We start from the raw sequence: 21,530 nt of genomic DNA on the forward strand, positions 1-21,530 counted from the left end.
AGAACTGCAAGATCATGACCTGAGCTGAAGTTGGATGCCCAAACGACTGAGGTGCCCCAATATTTGCAGGTTCTAAAGTAACCTTCCAGAAGCTTTGAATGCATAGGCAAACAAATAACACATATCCTATTTTAAACAAAATAAAAAAAAATAGTTTGCACTGTTCACATGTTGCTTCCCCCCCCCCCCCAACTTAATCTAGTTTGGAGATTGGTCCATATCCACACATAAAGAGTTTTTTTGTTTTAAAAATCCTCAGGGACACCTGGGTGGCTCAGTCGGTTGAGCATCCGACTTTGACTCAGGTCATGATCTCACGGTTCGTGGGTTCGAGCCCCGGGTCGGGCTCTGTGCTGACAGCTCGGAGCCTGGAGCCTGCTTCAAATTCTGTGTCTCTATCTCTCTCTGCCCCTCCTCTGCTTGTAGTCTCTCTCTCTCTCAAAAATAAACATTAAAAAAAAATTTTAATCCTGAAATAGTGTATTTCAGGATTCAATACACACACACACACACACACACACACACACACACATATAGAAAAGAATTATAAAGCAAGCATCCACATAATCAACACCCAAGTAAAGAAACAGGACTACCTGCTCCCCAGAAGTCCACCTGGGTTTCTCGCCAGTTTAAGGTAACCAGAATGGCCAACTTTATGTAGACAATCTTTTACAGTTTTACAACCTACGTATGTATGTTCAGCAGTACAACTTATTTTTGCCTGCTTTGGAATTGTGCACGAAGGCCTTCGAATTGTGGGCATCTTTTATGACTTGCTGGTCTGGCTGATCATGACGTTTGTGATTTTTCCCTGCTGCTGGGAGCAGTGGTAGTTCACTTTTTGTCCTATGGTATTGTTTCTTGAACCTACAACCGCGTTTACAGTGCGTGTAATGAGGACAGATGTTGTTTAAAGCCTGCTGTGTGTGTAAGAATGCCGAGTAACAAGGTACGCGTGCTTTCGACATTTCCGCGTGCGTTTTAGCATTTGCTGCTCCCACCAGGGCCACACGATGGGGTCTGTGGCTCTACAACCTTGGTATTGTTAGACATGAACGACCGTTATTGGTTCCGTGGGAGTGGAGCAGTATCACTGTTGGCTTTTACACTGCATTTTCTCAGCTACGAGCGAGGAGTAGTTTTTGGATTTCCTCTTTTGTGACGTGCTTTCACCAGTTTCTTTTGTGTTCTTTTTCTTATTGATTTGGAGGGGCTCTTTACACATTCTTTGAATTAGTACTTTTTGGTTATACGTCTTGCAAAATCTTCTGCCCCACTGACTTATCTTCTACTCTAGATAAATGAAGCTATTGGCTTAATTAAATAAGCTTCATTGATAGTTTACATAAAAATACACCCATTTTTAGTTGAAGTTTTGACAAATTTATGCACCTGTGTGACCACCGATAGGATCAAGATCTGGGATATACTCATCACTCCAGAAGGTTCCCCCTGCCCCTGTGCATGTTTTCCTTGATTGCAGATAGCCAGTGACCTGTTCTCAGCCACTAGTGACCAATATTGCCAGTTCTAGAATTTCATTGTAAGTGGAACCAAGTATTTTGTATTTATGTATAGGGCTTCACTTAGTAGAGACTATTTTTGTGATTCATCTAAGCTGGTTTTTGTATCAGTATTTTGCTGAGTAGTATTCCATTCTATGAACTCACAATTTTAGTCCATCTGCTGAACCTTTGGATTATTTCCACTTTTTGTCCATCAGAAAGGGAGCAACTCTGAAAGTTCATGTACAAGTCTTTATGTAGACATGTTTCCCTTTCTCTTTTCATGATCATTTTTTGACAGGGGACCACAAATTTTGTTAATGGACAATAAGCCAATTTGAAGCCAGCTGGCTGCCGGGCCTCTGCCTTCGAGGTCCCTCCCACCCTCCCACCACTCGGGCTTTACAGCCTTTACCTCTGCCCCACCCCCCATCGGTCTGAGACCAGGACCACCAGCCTGCAGTCCAGAGGGCCAGGCCAGTAAAAGCTGCCTGTGTACATGAGGCTAACCTGCCCCAGGTCCTCCTGCACCACCCCCCTCCCCTGGAGTGGTGGGGCAGAAATCTGTCAATTTGAGACTGGTTTCTAGGATTGGGTCACAGTCACCTGGAATTAAGCAGGAGCACCTGGGAGGCTTCTGCCCATCAGCTGAGCCCTTCAGAAGGACCTGGCCCTTAGGTGGGGCACTTGAGCTTCCAAGAGCTGAGGACAGCCTCTGGGTGGGTCCTACAAGCCTGAGGATAGCTAAAACCCACCAGGAGGGATCCCTTGCCGGGACTGGAGATTGGAGATAGGAACATGGACGGGGCAGATGCCTTCAACTGTGAAACCAGAGGACAGTGGCCAGCTCACCACACCCGGGCTGCAGACCAACAGAGACAGGTGGATGGGCATCGTTTTAGGCCTAGGATTTGGGGAACATGCTTTGTTGCCCTGAGCTGAATCAGGTGTGGAGAAGCCAGCAGCTTCCCCCCACCTGTCACCTGACTGTCTCGGGAAGAAAGGGACACTGCCGCACACCTACCTCAGGAACGAAGACAACAACTATCAAGAACAGGCCCGGCCGCCCCTTTAGACAGGAAATCGGGGTCCTCCCCCACTGCCACAGGATGAGCGAGCTGCAGCCCTACATGGGGACTTAACAGGGGGACCCGGGTGGCTGAGGCCGTGGTCCTGGGGTGTCTGTGAGGCACAGCAGCTGCTTTTCCAACTTTATTTAGAAAAACAAATCCAGGTCCCGGTGCCCCCATACCCTCCCCCACCCCAGCCATAATTTAAATAACTTAGAGACAGAGTTGGGGGTCAGTGTCGGGGAGGGGGAGGTGGGGAGGGCTGGAGAAGAGCCACTACAGCCGCCGCAGCGCCCGCTTCTTGTCCGTCTTTTTCTTGGCTGCCAGCTTCTTGTCCCGCTCACCCGCGTGCTTCTTGGCCATGGGGCCATCGGCTCCTCCAGGACCCCCGGGAGCCAGGGGGTCAGCAGAGGGGGCTGCGCCCGCACACGGGGCCCGGCCGGCCTCGGCGCTGCTGGGCCCGCTGGCGCCCCCGTGGATCTCCGTGAGCAGGCGGGCTCGGGCGGCGTACTCCTCGTAGTTCTCCAGGAGTAGGCGGCCAGCCTCCTCGTTGAGGGCAGACTCGGGGTTAGGGTGGATCAGCAGGCACTTGATGGTCTGCGGGCAGAGGACCAAGGTCAGGGGGCGGGGCCTCGTGGCCTCCACACCGGCTGCTCCCTGCTCCCGATGCTGCCCCCCAACAAGACGCTGGCCCAGCTCACACCTGTGTGCCCTGTGATCGAGGCCCGGACTGGAGAGGGAAGGGACTTGCCTGAGGTCAGTCAGGAAGCAAGGGAGACAACTTAGGAACTCACACCTGGGCCTGCTGGGACTCCAGGGCTGTTCATCTCTCAACATAAACAGGACACATAAAAACCCAGGGCTGTCACCAAAGGTACCAAGGAAGAGCCCGACTCCGGTGGGCGGGCCGGACCGAGAAAGGCATCAGGGTGTAAATAAAGGGACCTGGCCCGTGAGGAACAACCAGAGGGAGGTGTAGGAAGGGAGCCGATCCCCACACCCCTTTAACTGGGGGGTAAACCGAAGCCAGACGTGCACGGGCTCCGTGAAGGCGTGGAGCGAGACCAGCTACAGTGGGGTCTGTCCCAACCCCCCTTTTGGCCACTATGAAAGGGAGCCTGCAGGGCCCTAACCGTGCCTCAAGCAGGGGACACGACCCTTTTGGCCTGTAAACAAGGACGAGAACAGGTGGTCCCCTGGCTGCTGTGACAGGCAAGGCACATGGCCCAGCAAACACCACTGATGCTGAGCAGGGACCCAGGACCACACCCAATTCTAAGCTCTGGCCCCACACCCACAGGCCCCTCAGGCGCTCCCTCACGGCTGGGGCCAGACCCAAGCTCCTAGGGATCATCGGGGACACAGAGTCACTCTGTGAGCTCACCTCCAGAGTCCCTGGCAGCTGCTGCAGACACGACCGGGAGAGGAGGACAAAGTATGTTTACCTTGGAGCTCCATCCTCCCCAAGTGCCCAGCAGGAAACTCCGCGTCCCCACCCCTACCATCTGCCCCAGGGCTCCAGAGCAATTCCATTTTCAAAAAAATGTGCTTTTTTTTTGAAGTAGCCCCCATGCCCAACATGGGGCTGGAACTCACGACCCCAAGGTCAAGAGTCACAATCCTACCGACTGAGCCAGCCAGGTGCCCCTCAGAAACCTTTTGTAAGCTTTGAGTGGGGTGGGGAGGCAGCATGTGACCTAAATGCTTAGTGGCCGTGGAGATGATGGGTGTCTCCACCTGGGCTCAGTGGACACAGACTCCGAATCACCCTCCGTGAGGCCGCAGAGCAGCACGAGCGCCTGGGCTTCCCACTCGATGCGACAAGTAAGAGTCCCCTACCACACACCGTCCCTGGTGGAGCAGAGTTGCTCCTGGTGGAAACAACAGGTTTGAGCTACGGCAGTGACGGCTATACAAATTCTGTGACTCCCGCGTAACCAATGAACCGTATGGTCCAGGAATTTCCTACTGTAAATTATAACTTGAAACCAACTCCCCCCTCCCCCGATGCCTGACTTGCTCCATCAGGAAAGTGTCCCATTACACAAACCCCTTGCGCGATCCACACACAGCAAAGGTACACCAGGCACGGCACAACCTGTACAACCACGCTCAGTGGGTCAAGCACTGCCAAGCCTTCCAGAATTTTCCAGCTGGAAACCTGGACTTTTACACAGAAGCCCCCAACAACTTCAGAGTTTATTTTAAAAAAGAAAGAATGCACCACAGCCCAGGCGCCACTGGGATGTCCAGGAGGGGGGAGCCCCCCACCAAGAACTCACCAGCAGCACATGCCGGATGCCCAGCTCCGCTGTCCAGTCCCTCTTGAGCACGTTGACGCAGATCTCACCGTTGGCGCCCACGTTGGGGTGGAAAATCTTGGTCAGGAAGTAGCCCTTGGGCGGGGAGGCGGGAAAGTCCTTCCCCAGCAGGAGCTTCATGCGGAACAGGCCTCCGGCGTAAGGGGTCCCCTCTGGAGTGCAGGAGGGGGCCAGGTCAGGACGCCCAGTCTCCAGTCTGTGAGCCCAGTGCCCTGCCGCCACCCCCCCTACCCCCCACAAGACTGAGGCTTTGGTGAGAGTGGAGTGAGGCTCAGCTCCCTGCCTCAGGGTGTTGGCCCTGACCTGGTGCTGGTAGCCACCCCCAGACGCCTCCTCTCTCCTTCCCGAGGGCAGACGCTCCCACCCACAGATCTTCTAGGAAGCAGGAAGATCTTCTCAGAAGGCCCGCAGGCAAATGATGGGGCTGTTGTCAACTCCAGGTCTGCCCACCAGCCTGCCTCAGTGAAAGGTTCTCGTCCACCCATTTGCTCATGACACACACACACAACACACACACACACACGAGGGAGCAGTTCTGTACCCACTGTTGTTCCTCGTACCCCAATCCCCACATCCCTCAGTGGTAGCCTTGCGACTGACGTCTAGGCGCCCCTCCTGCACCTGACCCCGCCTCTACGGTCACCTCTTTCCCGAGGCCAGCGGTTAATAGTTTCCTGACCGCCCTGCCCCCTCCCTGTCAAAGGAACACTGCAGCCATCACATCTTTGAACCCACCAATGGCTTCCTTTCCCAACTCCTTACAGACTCTTCTGCTTCCTGAAAGCTTCATCAGTCTCTTCTCTGTCCCTACAAAGTACCCACGGCGCCTGCCTTGGAACCTGGCCTATCACCATCGAGCACTGCGTGATGATAACCCAGAAGTCTTCCCTGACGCCCTCCCCACTGTCCCATGCGCGGCCAAGTCCTTCACCATGCGCTCTCGCAACCTCTTGTGTCACTGTGTAGAAGCAGCACACTAATTCACTGCACGGTTAAACGATCACACATAATCACCTGGTTATTGCTGTTCCCTCTTGCAACACCGTGTCCAGCTAGTTCCCTGCTCTGTCCCGTGGGTCCCGGACGTGACAGCAAGGAGTGTGCGGTCATCCGGCCCACCCTCCAGGCCCCAGAGAACCCCTACCTGACAAGCCTGCTACAGCCCCCATTAGATGCTCTCACCACCTTGCAGGAAACATGTACACGATCAGTGGTTGTGGCATCCGGCCCTGCAAGCCGTGAGCGCCAAGTCAGAGGGCTCCCTGGTCCACCACTGCGTCCCCAGCACCCGGCACAGTCCAACTTGTAACTGGAGCTTCCTATTGTTCTAGTTCTGCTTTTTTGGTTTGTTTGTTTGTTTTTTAGATGCCACGTATAAGTGAAATCACGTGGAAACTGTCTTTCTTTCCGACCCATTCTCGTACTAAAGAGGAACCCACAAGCACACTCCTCCTGCCCACACTCACCAGGGCCCTCGATGGTGACCTGCAGGTCAGTGAGGTCTTCCTCGTTGGGGAACACCTTGATGCCATCAGGCGGGTCAGCAGTCAGCGTGGTCACCTCCTTATACACCAGGCGAATGATGTGGGGGGGCAGGTTCTCCACATTGGAGTTCTGGACACAGAAGAGAAGGGGTGGGTAGCTGGTGGAGCCGGGGCTTCCTGGATCTAAGGATGCAGTGGCCACCCTGGTGTTGATCCCGCAGTCCCCAGATCCCCCACCCAGCATGCTCCAGATGGCCGTCCAAAGCTGACCTCCCACTAGAAATGGGGACGGGCCTTCCAAGGGGCTTGTGGATGGTTCTGCCTTCTCCAGAAGCCCCCAAGTCTTGCTCACAGTCAGGCATGGTCCCCAGTGTTTGGGGGTACGCCCGAGGCCTACCCTGGTCCCTCTCCCTACCTAACCTTGGTGAAACCATCTTCGAAACCCCAGCTCGGGCCTGGAGATGGAGGCGGAGCGTCCTTGCTCCCGGAACACCCACGGGCGAGCCACAAAGCCCCAGAGCCCTCTCCGGGACTCAGCCGGTCCTTCCCCTCTGGGGAACCTGCGGGCCGCCCAGGTTCCGCTCCTGCCCCGCCTCCAGGAGGGCCCGCGGGCCCATCCCAGGCCCGGAACCCCAGGCGGGCCCCCCGATACCCCAGTGAGTCCGCGAGAGGCTCCTGAGACCCCGCCTCCTCCTCCAGGGGGGCCCCTGACCGCCCCTCCCGGGCCTGGCCTCCGCGCTCACCATGACTGTGGCCGGCCGGGGGCGGGTCCCCCCGGCCCCCTTCCTGCGCTCTGCGGGCCGCCGGCTGGGGCGGGGGGCCCAACTGCTGCCGCTGCGGCCCTAGGGAGGCCCCGGCAGCTCCGCTCCACTCCCCGCTGCCTCCGACGCCCGCCGCGCTGAGCGCGTAGAACTCTTCCTGCCCCGAGCGCCCAGCCGCACTGAGCCGGTCGCGCGCGCACCGCCGCCCTTTTGTAGCCGTCCGTAGGCCACACCCCCCCCGCGGCCCCGGAGCGCCGCGCCTCGACCCGTGACGTCACCGCGCAAGGTCCTCGGCGTTCGGGGCGCTCGCTCCCTTCCCTCAAGCTGCGGGCAGAAGCAGGAGAAGTTGGGGAGGGGGGCGCGCGGCAGGTCGGCCAATGGGGACGCACGGGGGTCGTAATGGGGTCCCCGGAGAATGGGGGCTCTGAGGCGGGAGAGTAGAGAAGGAGAGGAAGCGAGAGGCAACGCGACCGCTGATTGGGCCGTTTGAATGAGACGCCTCCTCCGCCCGGCGTACGCGCGCGTGCCCTGACGCCCAGGAAATCGCGCACGCGAGTAACGGTCGGCCGCGGAGCCGGGGAGGGGCATGGGAGGGCGGGACTCGGGGGGGTTTAAACGGATGACGGAAGGCTCCCTGGCTAATGGGGACACGTAATGGTGGAATGGCGTCACGGGGCTCGTAAGCGCCAGTCCTTGACGGAGAAGGCGGTGCCAGGGGGCGGGAAGGAGTGGAGAGTAACCAATGGGAACCTTGTCTAGGTCGGGCCAAGCCGTTCGTAGCCAACGAAGTTCGTCGGTTTTGTATATGCAAATTAGGTGTGCGCGGCCGTCCGCGCCCGCTCCTCAGCCCGCGGTGGGGATGGGCGCTAGGAGTCGGCTGCATTTTTCTACGAGGCGCCATTTTGTGCGGGCACTGCCCCGTGACCCGTGTCGTGTGTCGCGGGCGGGGCAGGAGCAGGTTGCACGGCCTTGAGGGCTTGGCCGTCTGTGGCCTGTGACTCTGGCCAGGTGGCAATCACGACGTCGGGTTTCTGTTTCCCCACACGGGAGGCGGGCGCCGGGCTCCCTCGGGATGTGCCGGAAGGAGGTCGGGGCCTGGCGCTGCCCGCCAGTGGTCCTGTCTCCACCCTGTAGCCCCGCGGCGGTGTCCCCGTGTCCCCGACGGATCTCGCCACCCTGCAGCCCCGCGCCGGGGAATGGTGTCCCCTTGTCCTCGCCGTGTCCCGGGCACCGGCCTCGGCCTCCCATCCCTGCCCGCCACGCGTCCCGGGAAGACCCCTGAGCCGCCTCCCTCGTGCATGCGGCCCGAGCTCCAGCAGCAGGGACCCCACTGTTGTGGTCGTAAGCAGCACCCATGGAGGATCCGCCGCGTACTGGCGAGCCCCACCTGGCCCTCAGTCCCAGCCAGCCGGTTGCAGGGGACTCTGACCCGAGGGGCGCTCAAGGACACTGAGGGAAGAAGCAGGGGCCTCGCCCAGGTTCCCCCCACCCCCACCCCCCACCCCCCAAGCAGAGACAAGGTCGAGGTGGTATGGTAGTCAAGCCCGGCCCTGCTGCAAGAATGCATCCAAAAGACACAACCGTGCCGATAGTGACGGTCATGATGCAGCCCCTGCGAGCTGCGCGCCAGGCACTGCCCTCGTTCCATTGCAGACGGCAGCCCTGTCGGGTGGGAGCGCGATGTGCACGCACGAAGCTTTTGGAATAGGCGGAGGGTAACAAGGGGCAAAACCCCTGGCAGCGTGGGGCTGACGCTCTCCTGGGGGTGCCAGGCAGGCAAGCAAATATATAATGTGCTGTGGGAGTGTCATAAAGACCGAAGGAGGGAATATCAGGGCCTGCGCTGGGAGGGGGGGGGAGACAGGGAGTGATGGGGTGGGGGGAACCTTTAGAGAAAGGGAAGAGGCAGGTCTCGGGTCCAGGCCGCAGTGAACAGTGTGTTCTTTCCTTCGATCAAGGAGGAGCCGCGGGAGGCTCTGAGCCGAGCGCGACTCCGTCTGACTTCTGGTAGAGAACAGAGAGGCCGAGGAGGAAGTGCTGGCAGCCATGGAGGTGGGGATGAAGACCGTGCTGAGCAGGTTTGTGGCAGTCGGGGTGGGGAGAGGGGTTGGGGTTCGGTGAAAGTCAACAGGACCTGCTGTGGGGGAGAGGGAGGGGTCACCTACCCCCTGAACGGTCACCTGAAATTGAGGTCAGCAGACCTTTTCAGAAAAGGCTTTCAGCTTTGTGCACTGTGGGTCTCTGTCTCAACCCACTGCTCAGCCCTGCTTTAGTGGCCTCGCCAACATGAAGAGGAAGGGGTGGCCGTGTTCCGCTTAGGCTTTGTTTACAAGAACAGGTAGTGGCCCGAGTGGCCCTTGGGTAGGTCCTTGTTTACCATCCCCTGGAATCCCAATCCCGACAGGTACTGTCCCTGCTGGAAACTTCACAGGACCCTTCTGCCCCGCTACATTTTGACTAGACTCCAAGCTGCCAACAGCACACTCCCCAAAGCCCCCTGGGCTGCCTTTCTGTTGGTCCCCGGTATCTGCCAAGCTGTCTGACCTGAGAACATTTGGGCGTGGGTCCCTTGTACCTGGAGAACTTTCCACTGCCTTGCTCGCTGGCATACTCCACCCTCTTTGATCCTGGTCTGTCGAAATTTGTCATTTCTTGATCACTTAGGACGTGTTTACTGCTGTCACCGCTGATTAGGTGAGCTCCAGGAGATCAGGGACTCTGTCCTCAGCCCCCAGCAGGATGCCTGACAGGTCAGGGGTGTTCATTCACTCAGCAGGTGTTTGCTGAGCACCTAGTGTGTGCCAGGGACCATTCCGGGTGCTTAGGGTACCTCAGGAAACAGACAAAGATCTTTGCCCAAGTGGGGTTTGCTGTAGTAGGCCAGGGCAGACATAAAACAGTCCAATAAATTCGTAAGACTTGGAGTATGTAGAAGGAGCAAGAACTGTGGACAAAGAAAGGAGCACAGGAAGGGGCTCGGGGCACTAGGTCCTGCAAATGTTAAGCTAGGCGGCCAGGGTAGGCCTTGGCAAGCAGGTGTCATTTGAACCCAGGTCGGAAGGAAGGCGAGAAGCGAGCTATAGGCTTGTCAGAGAAGAGCATTCCAGGCAGCAGCAGGAACAGCTGGAACATCTGAGGAACTGCAGGGAGGCCAGTGTGGCTGGAAGGTGGGGAGGAGTGGGGGGCGGGGATGAGGTTGGGGTGGGAGGTCTCATGCAGGGCCTTCCAAGCCATGGTTAGAACACTGCCCCTTTCTCTGAGGTAGTAGGGAGCCACTGCAGGGTTTTGAGCAGAGCAGTGCTGTGGTCTGACTCGGGTGTTTGCAGGTTACTTGACTGCTGGGTGGAGAAAAGAATGAACAGCCCTGCCTCCCTGCCAGGGAGGAGACCATTGCAGATCCTGAGAAGGGACTGTGGTGGCAGGGAAATGATCTGTAAGTGGCCAGTAAGCATGTGACAAAAATGCTCAACAGCATTAGCCATGAGGGAAATGCCACCTAAAACCACAACGGGATCCCAATTTACACCACCAGGGTGGCAGTTATAAAAAAGTCAGCCTATAGCAAGTGTTGGAGAGGGTGTGGACAAATTGGAGCTCTTTTTTTTTTTTTTAATGTTTATTAATCTTGAGAGAAAGAGAGTACAAACAGGGGAGGGCAGAGAGGGAGAGAGAGAATCCCAAGCAGGCTCCATGCACTGTCAGCACAGAGCCCAGCGTGGGGCTTGATCCCTTGAACTGTGAGATCACGACCTGCGTTGAGGTCAAGAGTTGGACCCTCGGGATGCCTGAGTGGTTCAGTTGGTTAAGTGTCCTACTGAGGTCATGATCTCACGGTTCGTGGGTTCGAGCCCCATGTTGGGCTCTGTGCTGACAGCTCGGAGCCTGGAGCCTGTCGCGGATTCTGTGTCTCCCTCTCTGTCTGCCCCTCCCCTGCTCACGCTCTGTCTCTCTTTCAAAAATAAGTAACCATTAAAAAAAAATTTAAAAAAGAGTCAGACACAACTAACCAAGCCACCCAGGTGCCCCAAGAGATCAGAACTCTCACCCATGGCTGGTGGGGATGATAAATGGTACCGCTGCTTTGGAAAACATTCTGGCAATCCCTCAGATGTAAATACAGCTACTGTGTGAACCCATGGTTCTGATTATTACTCCAGATAATTGAAAACAGACATTTGCGCAAAAAGTCACACTTAGGTGTTGCCAACAGCATTATTCACGATGACCAAAAGGTGGAAACAACCCAGAAGTTCATCAGCTGAGGAATGGCCACACCAGCTGTGGTGCCTCCCATACAATGGGCTGTTCTATGGCCACAGAAAGAATGAAATTCCTGCACATGCTCCAAGATGGAGAAAACTCAGATGCCTCATGCTCAGGGAAAGAAGCTAAAGCGGTGGCCTTGGCAGTTGGAGAGAAGAGGACAGATTGGAGAATTAGTCGGGAGGTGGCCTAGTGATGGCCCTGAGTCAGTTTGGGAGAGGTGGGGAAGGGTGGGTGGGCATAGGGTGCCTTCCCTTTGCTAAATACTGGTGACCTGGAAGCTTACTCTTTTTTTTTTTAATGTTTTATTTTTGAGAGAGACAGAGCACGGGGGAGGGGCAGGGAGAGGGGGACAGAGGATCCGAAGCTAACTCTGTGCTGACAGCAGAGAGCCCCATGCGGGGCTCGAGCTCACAAGCCCCGAGATCATGACCTGAACCAAAGTCGGAAGCCCAAACCGAGTGAGCCACCCAGGCGCCCCGGCCCAGAAACATCTTCTGCATTGAAACCCAGGTTGTCCCTTCAGCCTGAATTCTAGCCTCACAAATCGATTTTCATTTCTCCCGTTTGTTTGTATTACATGATGAGAGAAGTAGGTTCTTGGGGGGAACTCGCATGGCTACTGAGGTGCAGGAAGGAAAGACGGGAGGTGCAGCTCTTGTCCTCCCCCCACTCACGCGCACCCCCTCGGCTACCCCTGTGAGCACCCCGGGGGTCCCGGAGCAGCTGTGCTCACGTCTGTGTGCGCACGTCCACACACACCTGCCCTGGGGGGGGGGGGTGTGCCCTGCTCCTCGGAAGAGTGCCCGCACTTTCTAGCACTCTCCGACCCGTGAGCGTTTACTCCAGGTCCAGTCCTTGGCTACAAGCTGCAGGGAGCACACGTGAGCATTTACCTTTGGGCCCTGTCCTGAGCTTTCCTGAGGGAGAAGCACCTAGAAGTGGCCCTTGTTTGGACCCTCACCACCATCAGGACCTGACCTGTTTAACAAGTGTTTTACTGCTGTTGTTGGTTGTTTTTAACGTTTATTTATTTTTGAGAGAGCGTGTGAGCGCAAGCGAGTGGAGGAGGGGCATTGATAGAGAGAGACAGACAGACAGAATCTGAAGCAGGCTCCAGGCTCTGAGCTGTCAGCACAGAGCCCATCATGGGGCTTGAACTCGCAAACTGTGAGATCATGACCTGAGCCGAAGTTGGACGCTCAACTGACTGAGCCACCCAGGCTCCCTAACAAGTGATGTTTCTTTTCTTTTTTCTTTTTCTTTCGTAAGCACCATCCGTTTGCCATCGCTGTTCTAGGTGCTTGGGACAGATCCAAGAGCAGGACAGGAGACAAAACCCTGCCTTCCCGGGGCTTTCGTTGTAGGGGGAGATAGATAGTAAACACCAAGCACAAAACCCAGGTGCTCAGCTGTCCTGGTTTGTGCGAGACACAGGACTTTTGGTGCTAAAACTGGGAAAGTCTCGGGCTAGTACGTAAGGAAGGTTGGTGGTGTGAAATGATACTAATTACTGAGAAATCAGAGCAGGGTAAGGAGTATTGGGAATGCCGTGGGAGGGTATTTTTGGCAGGGTGGCCACGGTGGACTTTCTTGAGAAGGAGGCATTTGAGTACAGGCTTAATGGTGGTGAGGGAGCAAGTTTTGTGGAAATGTGGAGAAAGCCGTTCCGGGCAGGGGTGCAGCCGACATCGATGTCCTGATGCAGGAATGAGCCTGGATATCGGCGATCTTCAAAATGCATGATCGATCGCGGGCAGACCACGGTGCTTTCCCCTTCAGCCCTGTCTCCTTTCCTCCTGGTGTGGCTGAGCATTTTCCATGTGTAAATACCCCCCTCTTCATTTCTGAGGCCACCGTCTGTGGTGGTCAGCAGGTCCTCTGCCCCTGGGGGGCTTCAAACCTCTAAGCACTTGGCCATCTGCGGTCGACTCAGTAGGTGATTAACAACACCGCGTGCCCTTGTGTCCCAAGAGCAGGAGTTCGAGCTCTCCTGGGTGGGAGGGACCTTCACTGATTGGAAGGATGCCCCGAAATGGATCAGGTGATGGACACGCTGGTAATGAACCGCTTCTTCCGCCGGCTATTCCAGGCACTAGAAACCCTAGAAAGCAGTCCAGACATCACGTTGGCTGAAAACACACGTTCTTGCACCAGGGCCTTCCTTTACTGGCTGTAAAACCAGTACCTCTGCTGCACACCCAGACCAAGCAGGGTAATGATCAGTGCCGGTGAGGACGGAGGCAGAGAGATGTTCTCACATCCACGGACCCGGCAGGACTTCTGGGGCTGCAGCGTGGCATTTGAGTAGCAAATGTGTAAAACACACCACCGTGCAACTCAGACATTCGTCTCCTGGGACCTCATCCTAGGAAACGAGAAGCGAACGCACCAAGCAGTTTGTGAAAGATGTTCCTCCAAGCGTTGTTTACAGTAATGGAAAAGGGGAAGAACCCAAACGTTGTGTGGGTAGGGACGGGAGTCTGTCACTTCCATGTGCCATTGAGAGTCCTGGTGAATTTGTTGTCGGATTCAGTGGTGTCTCACAGAGTCTGACGCGGGTACTGAATCCTGTTCCCCTGGAATGATCGTGTGCAAATGCTAAGTAATAAATGCCAGAGGAATGGCGAAATTAGAAAATTATCATTCGGCAGACACCACAGTAAGAATCACCCAGATTCTAGGCAAGAGAATCACCCAGGGAGGCTTGAAGCAGCAGGTACAAGTTTGAGGGGGAACAAGTCCGAGGGCCCTCAGGCAGGGTACTTCCTGTTTACCGAGGGGGGAACAGCCCCTCCTCGGTGCCCCGGCCAAGTGGTCCAAGCTAACAGCAGCAGTCCCAGCTGGTGGCCAGCACAGGCTGTCCCCATGGTGATGTGCCAAGAGGTCGGTGTCACTGCTGAATCTCCTGCCGGACGTGCACGGCCTGGACCTGTTCATGAGGAGACCTCGGACCAGGTGCAGGGACATCCTGCAAAAGAGCCGTCCTGGACTCCTGAAAAGCATCAATGGCGTGAAAAAGACAGAAGGACTGATCAAACTAGAGGAGCCTCAAAGACATGACAATCACATGCAATAGCTCGCCCCCAGACAGCAGGGACTGAAAAGAAATTGCTCCAAAGCAGGGTTGGGACAGTTGGTGAAACCGGAACATGGGCTTCATCAGCGTGAAGTGCTTGGTTTCGGTCCCTGTGCTGTGGATGTGGAAGAGAACGTCCTTGTTCTCCAGAAATGCCCCTTTGCGACAAAAGGGTATGACGTGCGTAACTCACCCTCATGTACCTCTGGAGAAGAAAAAAAAGGTGTTTATATGGAAAGAGAATCCCGAAGCAGTGTGTTGCAACGTTAACAACTGGTGAATTGGCGAAGGGTGTACAGGTGTTCTCTGACTTATTCTGGTAGCTGTTGAGCAAGTTTGAAATTATTTCAAAACCCGAAGTTAATGGCGGCAGAGGGGAAGGCACATGGACACGGCGTCTGGTGTAGATTTCAGGAGCTCGCAGGCCCTCCCTGTCAAACGGGTTAAGAATAGTCTCGTGGGAGCTGTATTTATTGACACAGCGGAGTTGCAGACTGAGCAAGTGTTAGGCTACGAAGGCAGAAATGCTCACGTCAGACCATAGCCTTGGCTTGCCCATCCAAAGCACGGTGTGTGTGGATCAGATTGTTCTTTTCTGGGTGGAACACAAATGAAGAAGGCAACTGGACACATGGAGGCCATGTCCAATGAAAAATACGTGCCTTTAAGCCCTGGCCTTGCAACTCAGTGTGGTCACTCTGCAGGGCCGAGGAGTGAGACTGGGACCTCCCATCTTGCAGTCCCTCCTGGGCACACGCTCAGCGAGGGGAATGCCAGTCAAAGCTGGCACCGTTTACATTTAAATTTATATTTGATTTTAGGGGCGCCTGGATGGCTCCGTCGGTCAAGCGTCCGACTCGATTTCAGCTCCGATCATGATCTCACAGTTTGTCAGTTCGAGCCCTGCCTCGGGCTCCCCACTGACACAAAAATTCAGAAGCACAAAAGAGTATATGTCGAAAGCCTCTAGGCACCCATCCCCCCCCTCCCCTGCCACAGGCAACCTATAACAGCCAGAATGGACTACACTGTGCTGCAGTAACAAGTAGCCCCCAAACCCCCATTGTTAAAGGAACAGGGTTTATTTCCCACTCACACCGCATGTCCATCGAGGCTTGGCTGCAGTCCCTATTTGGGGCCCTGGCTGACCTGTCTTGGATGCAGGCCCACAGAGTAGGCATCACCTGAAACATTGCCAGTGGGGAAAGGAAGAGTGTGGGGATCTGTCTGCACATGGGCTCTCAGAAGCTTCTGTCTACCTCTGTTCCTACTTCAAGCACATCACGTGGCAACATCTGATCTCAAGGGGACAGGGGAGTACTGTCCTTCTGTGTCCCTACGAGGAGAATTGTTGCGTGTTCAGGGAACCCATACTTAGATTCGCTGCATGGTCACCTCTCCCCCACCCGCTCCAGTTATCTGCAGACAAAGACGCCAATGAGAAGAGGTGATTTCTAAAAATATGCAAACAACCCTTGCGCTCACCAGGTGACACATTTAACGAGGGAGCATAACACCAAGATTCGAGTGCACTGCACGCGTCCCTCCTGCCCCACTAATCTACAGCCAAACAAATAAACCTGACTAGGTGAGCTCTGGCCAGTGCTGAACAGTTGACCACACGGAAGGGGATGAGGCTTTCTCCAAAGCAGATCACACTGTCCCTCCAGCAAGCTAGGAGTGACCACTTCCCCACAAGGACAGTGCGATGGTTAGATTTCATGTCCACTTTGCCAGCCTACCATTCCCATTTGTTGGGTCAAACCCCAGTCCAGATGTTGCTGTGAGGTATTTTGTAGATGTGATTAATGTCTACTATCCGTTGACGTCAAGATCACATGGGTGGGCCTCACCCAATCAGTTGAAGGCCATAAGACCAAAGCTAAAGTATCTCAGAGAAGAAGAATTTTGTGTCAAGGCTGTAACATGGAAAGCCTGCCTGAATTTCCAGCCTTTGACCTGCCTCACAGACCTTGGATTTGCCAACCCCACAATCACAGGAAGCAGTTCCTTAAAATGAATACACACACACACACACACACACAGTCTTATTGGCTCCAGTTTTCTGGAGAACCCTGACTAATCAAGTAAAATCTAAAATTTGGGAAACGGGCTCCTGGGTGGCTCAGTTGTTTAAGTGTCTGACTTCGGCTCAGGTCATGATCTCCTGGTTTGTGAGTTTGGGCCCCATGTCAGGCTCTGTGCTGACATCCCAGAGCCTGCAGCCTGCTTCGGATTCTGTGTCTCCCTCTCTGTCTGCCCCTCCCTCGCTTACAATCTCTCAAAAAATAAATAAATGTTAAAATTTGGGAAACAAATGCACCAGAGAGGAAGGGATTTTCTTTTCCTTTTTAATAAAGGATTTTATTTTAAAGTAATCTCTGCACCCAACATGGGGCTCAAACTCACAACCCCGAGATCAAGTGTCACACACTTCCCAGGAAGTGTGTTATCTTCGAGATGAAATTAGGCTTCCCAGGAAGGGGTTATCTTCGAGATAAAATCAATACTGGAATGAACTGCACACACAATCCACCCCCAGAGGGGTGTGCAAATGAGCCCTTCAGTGTAAGATGGAAGTCTACGATTCATGAACAAACACTTTGGTGCCCCTAGGGGACAGGTGTCCTAAAGTTCATAAAGCCTTGGAGGCACCTACTCTCCCCAGTGTGGCTTACAGTCAGCTCTCGTCCTCATTATGCAAATATTTTAATGCACTTGGGGAAAAATCCTTCCTTGTTATCACAAAAACTGGTAATTGAATGAACCGTGCCATGTAACACCCCCTGTTATGGCTTGAATTGTGTCTCCCGCTCCCCCCAGAATAGAGACATTGAAGTCCTTGCTAATCTCCAGGACCAGTGAAGGTGACCTCTTTTGGGAGTAGGGTCTTTACAGATGATCGGGTTTAGAAGTCACTGAGGATGGGCCCTATTCCAACATGACTGGTTGTCCTTAGAAAATGGGGAAGTTTGTACCCAGAAATAGAAAAGTACAGAGGGAAGATGATGTGTGTGTAGAGTGCCAGCTGTTGCCAGCAAGCCACCAAAAGCTAGGAGAGCGGCATAGCACCAGTTCTGCTCTGCCTCAGAAGGAACCAACACGGAGACCCTTTGCTCGCAGACCTGCAGCCTGCAGAACCAGGAGGTGGCACATTTCTGTTGCGTGAGCTGCTCGGTTCAGCGGCCCCAGCAAACCAACAGCACAGAGCACCCCGCTTCGGCCAGACTCAGCCAAAGGCCTCAGGTAGAAGGAGGTGCAAACACAGGCTTAAATGCACAGAGGGAAGAGGCTTTCTTTGGAAGAAACCGAGGACTTTTCAAGGTGCTGTACCGGTCCCTCCCACACCCAGCTCCTTGCTTGGTGACAGACTGGGGGGGGGGGGGGGCGGGCAGCCCTGACCACCGGACTCTTAGATGCCCACCCCCGCCTTGGCCAGTGACACAAACGCAGAGGTGGAAACCCATTTCTTCTCGACAGTAAACCTTGAGACTGGGGCTCAGGAAACATCTGTTTATTCCAAAAAATACCAAGTTACCACTCCACCGCTGTCCTCACCAAGGAACTGGGGGGGAGGGGGGGTCTGGTGTAGAGCCCGGGAGGGGCAGGGATAAAAAGGTGTCCAGCACTGTCTGGTCCAGAATTGTCTTCTCTCTGCACCCCTCCCCTTGCCCCCTCCACCAGAAGTGGGGGGTGGGGGAAATGTGTGAGTGTGCGCGCATGCGCATTTATCAGGGGCGGAAGACTCAGATGGCGAGGTCCCGGCTCCGTAAGCATCGAGGGTGACCGGGCAGGACAGGGCTGCTTCCTCACCCCCTTGAGACCTCTCCCCACTATGGCTTATTTGAGATAAGAGGTCAAGGCCCCGAGGTCAGGCGGCCTGTGGCAGAGTGAGTGCGGGGAAGGGGGAATGAGATTCCTGGAATCCAGGCCAGGAGAGAGCAAGTTGAGGTGTGTGGGGGCGTGTACAAAAGCTGAAAGATCCCAAACCCCCAAATTCTGGGGACTGGAGAAAGCTGGGTGCTCAGTGGGGAAGGTGAGCAGAGGGTGTGCAAGGGGGGCAGGTGCCCAAGCTGGCTCCTTTCTTGGGAAGTCACAGTCTGCCTGAGGGGCGCTGGGCGCGGTGAGGCCCTAGGAGGGATTGGAGGAACCCAGAGGAGCAGCCATAAGCATGGAGTCAAAAAACTGGCACTGGGGCCCAGGTAGATGGGGTTGGCTCCCCAGTTCCCCCGGTGTGGTGGGAGCTGAGGGCCAGTTCTCTGCCCCAGGGTCCTGACGGGAAGGGATGAGCTGAGGTGCCAGTATTGGGGGGGGGGGGAGAGAAGAGGGAGAGGGACGGCCCAGAGAAGGGAGAAGAGGCCCCCTCGCCTTGCCTTGGGGGCTGGGGAGGGGGTATGTAGCCCTTTAAAAGTGGGGGAATGGCCGCCCCCCAGCAACATGGCTATATACAAAGGGAATTGGGGCAGATTGTGCATTGGGTGTTGAGGAATCCCCAAAACCCCTGGAGGCTCCCTGGTGTGTGAGGGGGAGGGAGGGGGAAGACACTACCTCTCCGTCGTCTTGAGATGATGCAGATCACCACCCCACCATGGCACTGGCAGTGGCTGTGGCCCTCAGGATGGGCCTGCTCCACGATCAGGCCAGCAGAAGACATGATTGAAGGCCCCAGAGAGGCCACAGCTGCCCACCCAGCCCATGGGGTCAAGTCTGGCCCAAGCCAATGGAGTGCTGTTTTGGATAGGGGTCCAGGTAACAGGGGCAGTGATATCACCTGAGACCTGTAAAGCCCCCCACACATACACACTCCCTGGTGATGATAAAAGGTATCTGTGTTGACCCTGTCACCAATGAGATGGTTGGGTGAAGGGCTGTGAGTTATCAGGAGGGGCCTGGATGCCCTCACCAGGGGGGTGATGGGGTCTGGCCAAAACAAGGTCTGTGGTGGGGTTGATGCAGGCATCAGCTTAAGTCAGGGGAGAGGCAGTGACATCATTAAAAAGGGGCAGACTAAGGATGATGTCATCAGAGGGGTCCTCACCTTATTCCATTTTTGAGGGAATAGGAAAATGGTGTGTTATTGTGCTAGTTCCCCTTACGGGAGCGATTATAGGTGCCATGGGACCCCAGAAAACAACTGAAATGCAGCCATTGTAGTACTTGGCCCTCAAGATGATGGATCCTGGAAGATGATGATACATGGTTGAAGTGGATCCTAGTAAATGATGACATATTTGGGTGTCATGGATCCTAGGAGATGATGATGCTATGGTCATGGTGGGTCCTGGGAGATGATGACACCATGGTTGAAATGGATCCTGGGGGGTCATGACCCCATTAGCTCTCATGGATCCTGGGAGGTGATGACACCATGGCTGGAGTCGGTCCGGGGAGGTAATGACTCCATTAGCTCTCATGGATCCTAGGAGGTGATAACCCCATGGTTGAAATGGGTCCTGGGAGGTGATGATAGCATTGGCTTTCATGGGTCCTAGGAAGTGATGACACCACAGTTATCAGGGACTATGGGAAATGGTGGCATCATCAGTGCTAGTGGATCCTGGTAGAGGATGCTACCATCAGCCATTGAGGATTCTGGAAGGTAATGACATAATGTGTCATGATGGGTCCTAGGAGATGATACAATGGTTGTGGTAGATCCTGGGAGATGGACACCGTAGGTCATAGGGAATCCTGGGAAATGATGTCATCATCAGACATGGTTAGCATTTGACCCCAGGCACAATGCCATCATGAGTGGTGGAAGTCTTATGGCACCGATGATATCATCAGCCAAATCAATAGTGGGCACACCCCAACCAACCCCATCCCACCTCACCCCCAACAGAAATCCAGGAGTTTGTTGACAGAGGCAATGATGTCTCTCGTTATGGCAGAAAGAAGCGAGGCCAGCTTTTGGGCCGCTGCGAGTCCCACGACTCTGGGAGGCTGGTGGGCCAGAGTGGCCTCCTTGGGAGTCCTGTCCTTGAGGAGTCACACAGGAGGTGACATCACTGCACAGGGATGGGGTCTGAGGCCCAGCCACCCTTTAGAGGGAGAGTCTGGTGGAAGTCCTGCAGGGCATGTCCTTGCTGTCAGGGACAGGAGTGACCAAGTGAAGTCATGGCAGGACAAGGCAGAAACTCCGGTGACACCATCACAAATGATGGCCCTCCAGAGCAGGCAGTGTCTGTGGTGATGTCATCACAATCCCGGGACAGAACCTCAGCGGGGGCCTGCTGCCAACAACCTACAGTCAGACCATTCTCTCCGGGTGGGGTTGCCTCCGCAGCAACAACATCCCTCAGATGTCTCAGCTCAGGGCACTTTCTCTGGTGACCCTGGGGGGTTGTCATGGATTCTGGGCATGCCCTGCCTTCTCATGATAGGACAGGAGCAGTGCAGGTGTCTTACAGCATCATCTCCGAGCAGGCAGAGTCCAGTGGTGATACCACAGAAAGGGCCTCATCCTGGAGTGCCCCAGGGGCAGGTTGTCACCTCTGGTGATGACATCACGGGAAGAGGCACGGTCCCTCTGATAATGTCATAGGGCAAGGCACCTTCTCTGGAGATGGCATCACAGGAAGGAGGCAGAGTCCCTGTGACAATGTCGTGGACAGTCCCATGGATAGCGAGGACACAGTTGGCAAGGCATTTTGCTTGCGATGTGTCCCAGGAAGATGGCTTTGTCTGTAGCGACAACATCATAGACAGAGGCATCTTCTCCGGAAGAAAATATTTTCCTGGCGATGATGTCAGAAGAGGCCTTTTGGTGCCGGAGACGACATCATAAGGGTGAGACTTGTCTCTGCAATGACATTCACAGGAAGGAATCTTTGTCTCTAGGGATGATGTCATAGGGTAAGGCATTGCCTCTGCTGTGACCTCCCAGGAAGAAAGTCTGTGATGACTTCATGGAACATAGACATGGCCGCTAGTGTTGACTTCAGGCGCGGGCCTATTCTTCTGTGGCGGACTGATTAATGGGGAGGAGGTTTTGTCCCTGTGATGACATCACAGAACACAGACATTTTCACTAGTGATGAG

At 55.0% G+C, this 21,530-nt stretch overlaps 1 protein-coding gene and 1 long non-coding RNA gene across 2 annotated transcripts; one reads left to right on the forward strand and one right to left on the reverse strand.

Moving 5' to 3' along the window:
• Positions 1-2,707: 2,707 nt before the first annotated feature.
• UBE2S (ubiquitin conjugating enzyme E2 S) lies at positions 2,708-7,346 on the reverse strand. Its single transcript, XM_027037387.2, has 4 exons — positions 7,127-7,346; positions 6,366-6,513; positions 4,861-5,051; positions 2,708-3,175 (listed from the first exon to the last, which is right to left on the reverse strand). Exons 1-4 carry the CDS (start codon positions 7,127-7,129, stop codon positions 2,855-2,857), a joined length of 663 nt encoding a protein of 220 aa, XP_026893188.1. The 5' UTR covers positions 7,130-7,346; the 3' UTR covers positions 2,708-2,854.
• A 90-nt stretch (positions 7,347-7,436) lies between these two features.
• LOC113593350 (uncharacterized) lies at positions 7,437-20,017 on the forward strand. Its single transcript, XR_003413441.2, has 3 exons — positions 7,437-9,222; positions 17,610-19,877; positions 19,913-20,017. It is a non-coding gene; the product is annotated as an uncharacterized LOC113593350 (long non-coding RNA).
• The last annotated feature ends 1,513 nt before the right edge of the window (positions 20,018-21,530 follow it).

This window comes from Acinonyx jubatus, chromosome E2 (assembly GCF_027475565.1).
Source record: "Acinonyx jubatus isolate Ajub_Pintada_27869175 chromosome E2, VMU_Ajub_asm_v1.0, whole genome shotgun sequence".
Taxonomy (NCBI): domain Eukaryota; kingdom Metazoa; phylum Chordata; class Mammalia; order Carnivora; family Felidae; genus Acinonyx; species Acinonyx jubatus.

Bases quoted from the DNA above. Each gene is read 5' to 3' on its own strand.
- UBE2S (XM_027037387.2), bottom strand. The intron at 5,052-6,365 runs GTGAGTGTGGGC...CCTGCACTCCAG, and splicing joins GGTCACCATCGAGGGCCCTG to AGGGGACCCCTTACGCCGGA. The intron at 3,176-4,860 runs GTGAGTTCTTGG...CTCTGCCCGCAG, and splicing joins GCATCCGGCATGTGCTGCTG to ACCATCAAGTGCCTGCTGAT.